The sequence below is a fragment of the Apodemus sylvaticus genome, chromosome 3 (assembly GCF_947179515.1).
Source record: "Apodemus sylvaticus chromosome 3, mApoSyl1.1, whole genome shotgun sequence".
Lineage (NCBI taxonomy): Eukaryota > Metazoa > Chordata > Mammalia > Rodentia > Muridae > Apodemus > Apodemus sylvaticus.
The window spans coordinates 56,712,649-56,723,093 of NC_067474.1; the positions used below are offsets into that span (position 1 = coordinate 56,712,649).

General features: G+C 48.0%; 1 protein-coding gene across 1 annotated transcript in view; it reads left to right on the plus strand.

The window, feature by feature from the left end:
• The window catches only part of LOC127680700 (phospholipid-transporting ATPase FetA), a 108,013-nt gene extending 103,081 nt beyond the window's left edge, over positions 1 to 4,932 (plus strand). Inside the window, exons 25-29 of the mRNA XM_052176337.1 lie at positions 1,073 to 1,156; positions 2,022 to 2,267; positions 2,402 to 2,540; positions 3,777 to 3,907; positions 4,005 to 4,932. Coding sequence (XP_052032297.1) covers positions 1,073 to 1,156; positions 2,022 to 2,267; positions 2,402 to 2,540; positions 3,777 to 3,907; positions 4,005 to 4,190 — 786 coding nt within the window. The 3' untranslated portion in view covers positions 4,191 to 4,932. The remainder of the gene's footprint in view (positions 1 to 1,072; positions 1,157 to 2,021; positions 2,268 to 2,401; positions 2,541 to 3,776; positions 3,908 to 4,004) is intronic.
• Positions 4,933 to 10,445: the final 5,513 nt, after the last annotated feature.

The following is a 10,445-nucleotide window of genomic DNA, read 5'->3' on the forward strand; positions in this document are numbered from 1 at the left end:
TTTATTGTATCCGTGTAAGTGTGTACCTGCGTGCATGGATATGTACCATGTGTGTGCCTGGTATCCTCAAAGTCCAGAAGAGGGCTGTCAGGAACTGGACTCATTTTAATTTTATGATTATAAATTGGGAGGTCCATCTTTATTTTTAAATTATCAGAATCATAAAGCTACAATAGCTATATTCTACATGCTCCCATGGTCCTTTAAAATGGTTATATTTTGGGGTCTATAGATGAATAATGACAATGTTCCATATACATCATCCATACAACCTAGGCCAAATCCTGGGCAAGCCTCTTGGATCATGACATATGCTTAGAACTATAGCTGCCAGGTCTGCCCCAGCACATACAGAATTGTTCCTATGATAAATGAATTTCACATTTGACTATGAAATCACAACCTAGAGGAAATGTGGGGTCTGATGTTATAGAAGATCTCTTCTTCTGTAAGAAGTCTTTGAGGAGTCTTCCAAGGAATCCCAGGAGAAAAACCTGAGGATTTACTATCCTGGGAGATGCCCCCACCAACCAGCAGTCTGTGTAGACTGATACACCCGAGTCCTACTCAGGCCAAGCTGGTCTTGGGAAGCCTGTGGATCGTTAGGAAAGGACCTTCACTAGTCCGGGGTGGATCTCCACGCTGGAGAAGAGCCTCTGCATCTTTGTCCTCGCCCTGTTAGTAAGTGTTCAGGGTTGCAGAAGCCACTGGATGCCTCCAAGCAGAGAAAGAGAAGAGTGTCAAGGTTTTCCTAGAGGAACAGGACTGTGGCTAGCTTTCCCTGGGAGCTGCTCTCTGTCCTTTCTGTACCTAGAGGGACTGTGCCCGTTGTAGAGGATTCTTTTAGGTCAGTCTCAGAAGCCCAGCATAGCCTTCCCCCATTCTGGGAATGTGAGTTCTAGAGTAAGATTGAAGAAAGACTGGGACTCGGCATTACATTTCTAGGAACTAATCAAACACATTTTACATTAGTAGCCGGTGACCTCCTAGTAGTGGATAGGGGACCAGGAGAGGCAGAGCTGGGGGCTTCATGGGGAAAGTAATCTAAAAGATGTCCTTGATGCCCTTGCAGACAGTTTACGACATCTGGTTCATCACCTTCTACAATCTCATCTACACTTCCCTCCCGGTCCTGGGCTTGAGTCTGTTTGAAAAGGTAAGACCCAGGAGCAGGCCTCACAGGCAGGGCTGAAACCCTGGACTCAGAGTGAAGGGAAGAAGTCAGGTGTGAAGACAATCGTTTCCAGAACAGGGAAGGACTTGATCCCCCAGGGAATATCATACAGGAGAGTGGGGTGTTCGCTCAAAATTAGTGAGAGGAACACAGCCACTGAGCCAAGACTTGGTAAAGCAAGAAACTGAACAAGGAGAGGCCTGTGCACAGGTGATAGGGAGGACACGGCTGCAGCAGAAAGACCTCAGTGGGCATAGAGGCCAGGCATGGAGCTGTAGGCATAGTACCTTAAGACACAGGGAACCAGCCCAGGGCTCCATGTCTGTTCTTCTTAGAAGTTACCTCTGTAGTAAGAGTCATGATACCTCTCTCCCTGACTCTTCTACCAACCTCCATTTCTGGGCACCTTGGTAGAAAAAAAGTCTCCAAAGAAGAATACAATAGATAAGGATTCGCCAATCCTAATGGATTTTCCTGCCTCTGCCCACTGGCCCTGACACAAAGCATTTAAGCAAAGGAACACTTACTTCTCAGGATTTAAGCCCTACTCCCCCCCTTCCCAGGCTCAGCCCTCCCTTGTAGCTGACCCTGAGCCAAATCTCCCCCATTTGCCACTCCCAAATCCTCACTGCCTCCAGGTGCCCCCCCATCGTTGAGCCTATCATAAGCTTTCTTCTACTGCAGAGCTGCACCAAGAGGACTGTGGTCTCTGCTCTGCTCTCTGCTCTGCTTCCCAAGTGCCCTGTGAGGAAATGCCTGGGCAGCCTGGCCACAGACTCAGTGAGGCAAGCTGGCGATGGGGCCTGTGGAGGGCCCTGAGCCTCCACTTCCCCTTCGTTGTTTTCAGGATGTAAATGAAACATGGAGTCTCTGTTACCCAGAGCTGTACGAGCCGGGGCAGCACAACCTGTACTTCAACAAGAAGGAGTTTGTCAAGTGTTTGCTGCATGGCATTTACAACTCCTTCGTGCTGTTCTTTGTCCCCATGGGGACCGTCTTCAACTCAGAGCGCAGTGACGGGAAGGACATCTCCGACTTCCAGTCCTTCTCCCTACTCGTGCAGACCACCCTCATCTGGGTCATGACGATGCAGGTGTGGCCCCTCGAAGTGGGACCAGGGGCAAGAAAGAGAGGCGAGGGGGTCAAGGGGCAACACCTTCCGCTGCAGGCTCAGAGGAGGGGTGCTGGCAGGTCAGACAGTATCACACATGAGCTAGCACTTTTCAGATTGCCCTAAGAACGACATCCTGGACGATGATAAACCACGCCTTCACGTGGGGCAGCCTGGGGCTCTACTTCTGCATCCTGGTCTTACTGTGCAGCAATGGCCTGTGCCTAGCGTTCCCCAACATCTTCAACTTCCTAGGTAAGACCTGGCCAGCCAGTGGGTGGCACAGGGAGGGACTAACGGACTAACTATATTGTGATACTTAAAGGTATGAATAAGAGATAGTCTCTGTTCAAAATGGGCGCAAAACCTCTCCAGGAAAATATTCAACTTTAGAATTTACAATTTTTTTTCAAGTATTTTAGATTATTTGACTTTCACAAGTGACAGGGCAAGAATTCTGCACTTTGGTTCACATTTTGCCTGCATGTATGTCTGTGTGAGAGTGCCAGATCCCCTGGAACTGAGTTCCAGTCAATCATTGCTCTCCATGCAGTCTGTCTACACAACTGAGTCAAAAGGGGTTAGGGCCCTCTGGAAACCAGGGCTCCTGCTGTGAGCTGCCTTGTCCGGCTGGATACTAAACCCAAGTCCTGTGGAGGAGCAGCCAGTGCTTTTAACCGCTGAGCAATCTCTCCAGCCTTGTTTGTTTGTTTGTTTGTTTGTTCAAACAAGTGACCCAAAGTTCCAGTGCAAACTCCTTTCTAGTGACACGCCTGCCTTACAGTCCCTTACGTGCATCTCCCTCTGTCATTCAACTGGATCCAACACAGAGTGGCTGTGCGCGTGTGCTGAGTTCACAGAGTGGCTATGCGCGTGTGCGTGTGTGCGCATGGGCTCGGTCCACAGAGTGGCTGTGCGAGTGCCTGCTCCCTACCCCTTGCCAGGACACTAACTCATTTTTTTCTCCAAAGCTTTTTGTTTTAGTTTTATCAGATTCATTTGTTATATAGTTATTTATTTATTATGTGTAAAAGACAGACAGACAGATGGACAGACGGACGGATGGAAATAACAACTTGAAGGAGCTGGTTCTCACCTTCCATAGTATGGCTTGGTGGCATGCAACCCTGACCCTCTGAGCTATCCTGCAGGCCGCAGTGCTTTCTATTTGTTTTCTTCCCAGATGCACTAGGAGGCCCTTCTGACCCACCCTCTCCCTCCCCTGCTCTGTCCAGCCCTGCCTTTAGAGAGACACAGGTGCATGACTTGTCCCCGCCCTCACAGCAGCTTCCTACCAGAAAGGAACCCACTCCATCTGCTGAGTGGCTATGAAAAGGGCAAAATGTATAGCGACGCCCCATGGATAGTACCTCTCAGGCGACTTCCTCCTGAGGACTGGGATGTAGCTGTGTGCTGGCTGATTCCTCCCACCCAACCCTGCCTCCCTCCCCAGCTATTTTAGCCTCGTCTTTCTTGGTTGATTGCCCACAGGTGTGGCCAGGAACAGTCTCACCCAGCCACAGATGTGGCTCTGCCTCATCCTCAGCACGGTCCTCTGTATGATCCCTTTGATTGGATACAACTTTCTCCGACCACTGCTCTGGCCCATCAACGTTGACAAGGTGAGTGGGAGAAGGGAACCTATACAGATGGACCTCACCAGCCCCTTGGATGTGGCCTCCATGTCTGAAGACCTTGTCCCCCATGCTCTGGATATAGGTTCTGAACAGGATCCATTTTTGCTTGAAACATCCAGCGCCACCCCAAATCCAGACCAAAGTAAAACGCGCAGGCCATCGACGTTCTGCCTACGCCTTCTCCCACAAACAGGGCTTTGGGGCCCTCATCACGTCTGGCAAGACTCTGAAATCCAATACCTTCGCAAAAAACAAGAAGTCCTTGTAAACCGCAGGTGCCCTCAGGGACCCCTCACAGGTCAGCTGCTGCTCTTCCTCCCTTTGATTTATACAGCTTGGTAAAAAAGGGATCAGGGCCCTTCTGAACCCAGGGCTTCGGCCTCTCCACCCCCCAGAAAGCTGTACCCAGGAAAGGTAAGGAAAGTGGTGCCAGCCCAGCCAGGGCTGCAGCAGGCAAGCCCCAGCCTCCTGGCATTTCCTCCAGCTCTGAACCAGACAAGTACACGTGGAAGCCATGAAAAGGGGTGGGGAAGGCGGAAGGTGGGCCTAAGGATCTTAGTCTGGAACTGTCTCCGCCACAGGCAGAGCAGCCGTAACCCTTCCCAGCCCCCAGGTGACCATGGCCCCACCCAGACACTATTTTCAGACTTATCTGAAAGACTCGGGGTGCCAGGGTGAGTATTTTGTTGGCCCTGAGTAGCGAAGAAGGGGGTGGCTATGAAGAGTTGGTCCTAAGAAGCTGAATGAGAGTTTCTGGACCAAACCGGAAAAAAAGAAGAAGGAGAAAAAGAAGGAGTAAGGAAAGAAAATGAAGGCAGGCCCTGCCCGGATAGCACAGCTCAGAGTTTGCCTTCTGAGCCCTTGGATCTGAGAACTGATGCTTGTTCAGGCAGTAGAAGCGAGAGGGGAACAAAGGCAGGGGATTAAAACAAGAATTTCTTCAGGGGATGTAAGCCATTGCTGGTGAGCGTTTGTCTTCTATAAAATTATTTTGAGAAAATTATATGTACTTTGTATGAACTTGAGAAACTGTCTCTAAGAAGTTTGTGGAGAAATAAAGGGAGAAATAAATTGCTCGTTTTGAAGCGGAGATGTGTGTATGGTCTGTCGGCCTGGAGAGAGCCACATAAGCGGAGTGCCATTTTTATGAAGTGTTATCAATATAAGCACACCTGTGGGCGCCCATTTCCCCCCCCCTCAGCCCCGCCCTACATTTCTGCCCCTAAGTCAACGGTGAACTTAGCCCGGCCACACATTTTTAAGTACATATTTCCATCCTGTTCACATACCTTCAACACGCGTCCTGAGACTTCAACCCTAGGTTTTAGGTTTTCTGTGTATCTTAAGCTGGTGACTTCCCATACCAACACAATGACAATTCTCATCTCCACAGCCCCCATCTCTCCTTAGATATTAGCGAACTGAATCTGAGGCCCTTTACTCAGTCAAAATGTAAACTCAGCATGCCCAGCTTAAACTGAGCATCCCCTGTCCCCCCAACCCACGCAAATGCCAAGACACCCAGTCACCCAAGGCAGGGAGCGACTGAAGCTGTCCTCTGCTCTTCTAGTCAGACACTCAGTCACCTTCAGGGCATAGAAAGTCTTCATCCTTATCTCTTGGTTTTTGTTCCTTCCTGTTACAATGATATTATTACCTTTGCTCAGAATTATATCACCTCTTATCACACACACACACACACACACACACACACACACAAAACCTGTTTCTCTGATTCTTCTCCATCTAACACATCCCCTTGACTATTTCCAGATTCCGTTCATGTGTATCCCCAGCTTAGCGCTCTACAAAACTCTACTTAACTCTACACCCTGTTGTCGGTCTCCCCAGCATCGTCTTCAGTCCCTCCTCCATCTGCCTTTGCCTACCATGAAATTGCTGGCTTCCATGGCATCACCATCTTCAAACACTTTCCCCCACCCTCGTTGTTACCTAGTGAACTTAACACTTACCCTTACAAAACGCGGACTCACTGCAACTAGATAGGATCTGTTAGTTTACCAGATGCTGAGTTGCCCTTTACATGACTTCCCCTGACTACAGGACACACAGGTTGGTCTAGAACTGACTGGCCTTAAACTCATGATCTGCTTGCCTCCAAGTGCTGGTATTAAAAGCTGATTCCCACAGAGCGGTGGTAGCACACGCCTGCAATCCCAGCACTCTGGGAGGCAGAAGCAGGCAGATTTCTGAGTTCGAGGCCAGCCTGGTCTACAGAGTGAGTTCCAGGACAGACAGGGCTATACAGAGAAACCCTGTCTCAAAAAAAAACCAAATCCTTAGCCGGGCATGGTGGCGCACACCTGTAATCCCAGCACTTGGGAGGTAGAGGCAGGTGGATTTCTGAGTTTGAGGCCAGCCTGGTCTACAGAGTGAATTCCAGGACAGCCAGGACTACACAGAGAAACCCTGTCTCAAAAAAACAAAACAAAAAAAAAAAAAAACAAAAAAAAACAACAAAAAAAAGTTCCTTTCCAGCCCAGCGGTTGCCCTAATTTCTTGGTGTGATTATATACCTGTCCTGTTAGTTTCCGTTTAGGCCTCTGTCTATGGCACGTATCAGAAGACACTGGAAACACGGTTTGCTTCCTGTTAGCGTATACCTCTATACAGACGTCAGCTGGATGAATGGTGAATGGCAGAAGGATTGGAAGCTGCTGCCCTGCCTGGTGTATTTTTAATGTGTGGATCCTGTGGAGGACTGTGCGTGCAGTTGTGCCCTTGCGTGTGGAGGCCGAGGCAGCCACAGGCATTGTCATTCTTAGTTCACCTCTTTTGCAACCTTTTATTGGCCTGATGCTCCCCAGTTAAGCTCGGCTGACCAGCCTGTTGGGCAGCCCCAGGTTTCAGCCTGTCGCCAATGCTGGCGACACAAGCGTGCACCGTCACTTACAGCTATGGCTGACACCTCTGCATGAGTTCTGCCATGGAAGTTGTGTCTTCATGTTTGTCAGGCAAGCCCTTTACCAACTGAGCCATCTCCCCAGACCTGTTTCTGTTTGTTTGTTTGTTTGTTTGTTTGTTTGTTTGTTTGAGGTAGGATTTCATTCTAGCCCAAGCTGACCTGAAACCTAATTTCTGTATAGCTCAGGACAGCTTTGAATTCACATACCGAAGCTCTCACATGAGTAAGAGAAACCACCACGAGCCCATCCTCCCTTGTCTAACTAGTATTTATCTGCTCTGTTTGGGTCACTCACTTTACCTTCACCATCAACACAATCTCCTGTTCTTTGAGGTTACTCTTCATATGATAGAGAAACTTCCCCACAATTTAAACCTTTGATCGCTTATGGACACACTTTTTTTTTAAAGATTTATTTATTGTTATATCTAAGTACACTGTAACTGTCGTCAGACACTCTAGAAGAGGATGTCAGATCTCGTTACAGATAGTTGCGAGCCACCATATGGTTTCTGGGAATTGAACTCAGGAACTCTGGAAGAGCAGTCAGTGTTCTTAATCACGAAGCCATCTCTCCAGCCCTTCTGGGCCCATTTTAATAATGGCTTGTTTCTCTGGCTTTTTACCTAGGCCGTGAAAGACCTCCCAGGGAAACGAGCTGCGTGCTGGTTTTGTGCAGGGTTATTTCACGGACCATACGATTCTCACCGTCCCACAGAGGCCGAGCATGGCAGGTTTTCCATTCTCGACTTTTCCTAAGCTTGCTTCTTGACTTTTTTTGTCAAACCGAAGCCCATTCTTGTGTGGACAGTTTCCAGTCATTCTCTAGTGGCCATGGGACCTCTTTTTGTGGCAAGTGGTTACTCACGACCTCCCACAGAAGCCATCTGTCCTAGTCAGGGTTTCTATTCCTGCACAAACATCATGACCAAGAAGCAAGTTGGGGAGGAAAGGGTTTATTCAGCTTACACTTCCATGCTGCTGTTCATGGAAGTCAGGACAGGAACTCAAGCAGGTCAGGAAGCAGGAGCTGATGCAGAGACCATGGAGGGATGTTCCTTACTGGCTTGCTTCCTCTGGCTTACTCAGCCTGCTCTCTTACAGAACCCAAGACCACCAGCCTAGGGATGGCACCACCCACAAAGGGCCCCCCCACCTTGATCACCAACTGAGAAAATGCCCACAGCCGGATCTCATGGAGGCACTTCCCCAAATGAAGCTCTTTTCTCTGTGATAACTCCAGCTGTGTCAAGTTGACACACACAACCAGTCAGCACAGCGTCTATAAAAGTAGAGTTTGGCCCAGCATTATCCTCGGGGCTCCTGAGCGGCCAGCACCCTCTCGGTACTTTATATGCATCTCCGCATAACTCTTCAAAGCCTTAGTCTCTAAAGAGGAGCCAGATGTTAAGTACGACATTCAGGAGTGTGTGCAAAAGAAGTTCAAGGGTCACCATTGCCCTGCATACATTGAGGAAAGGGACAGAGATGTCACATCTTTAGGGGGAACAGTTATAGGCTCTAAATCAGTCCTCAGTTCAGTCCAAGTTGAGAAGGATATGAGGAAATATTTAGGAAGAGTGTTGATACAACTGATAGATATGATTAGGGAACACAAAATAGACACCCTATTTATCACTGGAAAGTCTTTTAGAAAGCAAGAAAAGATTAGCAATCCACCCTGTGCCAGAGCAGGAAGTGTGACTGCTCTGACTCCCATGAATCTCCAGGACAAAGCATTATCCAAAGACCATGTAGGCCACATGACAAAGGACATACCTAGCAGTGAGTTTAGCTAACCACTCTCTGCTCCCAATGGGTCGCTTGCACGCACCTGCCCAAGAGCTATATGGATTCTTGAAATGAAAGACACACACACACACACACACACACACACGCTAATTTTAATATGCTATAAATAGCTTAATGTGGGCATTTCTAATCCTTCCTGCTTCAAGCAACACTCCCCTCCCGTGCTCCCGAGTTAACATCATTTAGAACCATCAGTTCATCTCTACTAACTAATTAGTTCATCCCAAACACAAGTGGGGAAGTTGGCGGGCCTTTAGGTCTAGTCTTTTTCCTTCCCTGTCATGGCGATCTCTCCTCCTCTGTCTAACCCAGATGCCTTGAGGAAAAGCTAGGTGTAGATATTTGCTGGGATCTAGAAGCGCTTTGTGACAGCACTCATCAGGTAAGAAATTTCCTTTCAGCTGGAAAGTGGTGGCACATGCCTTTAATCCCAGCACTTGGGAGGCAGAGGCAGGCAGATTTCTGAGTTCGAGGCCAGCCTGGTTTCCAGAGTGAGTGCCAGGACAGCCAGGACTACACAGAGAAACCCTGTCACAAAAACAACAACAACAAAAAAAAAAAAAAAAAAAAAACAGAAAGAAAGAAAGAAAGAAAGAAAGAAAGAAAGAAAGAAAGAAAGAAAGAAAGAAAGAAAGAAAGACATTTCTAATCTCCCCCACTGTCCCGCTCAGACACTGGAGAGATGAGGGTTGGCAAATTGGGAGGAGAGAAAAGTGGGTCAACACAGGCATTGCTGAGCTCCACTGTGTTTTCCCACCGAATATGACCACCCGCAATCCAGCGGGGCTCGGGAACAAGGAAACGCATGCTCAGTGGTAAGAGCACGTGCTCCTCTTGCAAAGGACTTGGGTTTGGTTCCCAACACCCACATGGTGGCTCATGACATACAACACCATTAGGCAGGCACAGTAGCACAAAAACACTTATACATACACAATAATAAAACGAATAAATATAAAAATTAATCCAGGCTGTGTTGTAAAACCATGGTACCAAGACTTAGGAAGCAAAGGCAAGAAGATTAGAAGATGAAGGCCATCATTCTTAGCTGTGTAATGACTCCAAGAGCGATCTGAGGCATGTGCGACCCTCTCTCGAAAAACCAAACAGAAGATCTCAATTCCATTAAATCACCTTATTTACTAAAATGGAAGCTAACGTGACAAACATCAATTACTGCCTAAAAATAAGTAGAAATTTCATGGAATTCAGAGTCAAGCATATAGTCAAACATCTCTCTCTCTCTCTCTCTCTCTCTCTCTCTCTCTCTCTCTCTCTCTCTCTCTCTCTCTCTCTCTCTCTTTTGGTGATGGAGTCTACCAGCAAAGCCCAGGCCGGCCTAGAAATTGTGATCCTTCTGCCTCAGTTGCTCCAGTACTGGAATTTTATTCTATTCTCTGAAGGATCTAGTTACACAGGCGCACCCTCTTTTTTTTTTTAAACTTCATTTATTTATTCCTTGTATGTGGGTACACTGTTGCTGTCTTCAGACATACCAGAAGAGGGCATCAGATCCTGATACAGATGGTTGTGTCTCCACTGGGATTTGAACTCAGGACCTCTGGAAGAGCAGTCAGTGCTCTTAACCGCTGAGCCCTCATCTCTCCAGCCCCAACACGCACACTCTCTTATAGTTTGCTAATTAGACCTAGAAGTTTGTATGTAGACTGCTCCATGGCCTTGTGGGAATTTCACTCCCTGTTCATCACAGTCATCACATCCACAGCAATGGGCATGGAGCACCATTATCTGGGTGCAGGCTGAGACTCTGCAGACGCAGCAAAG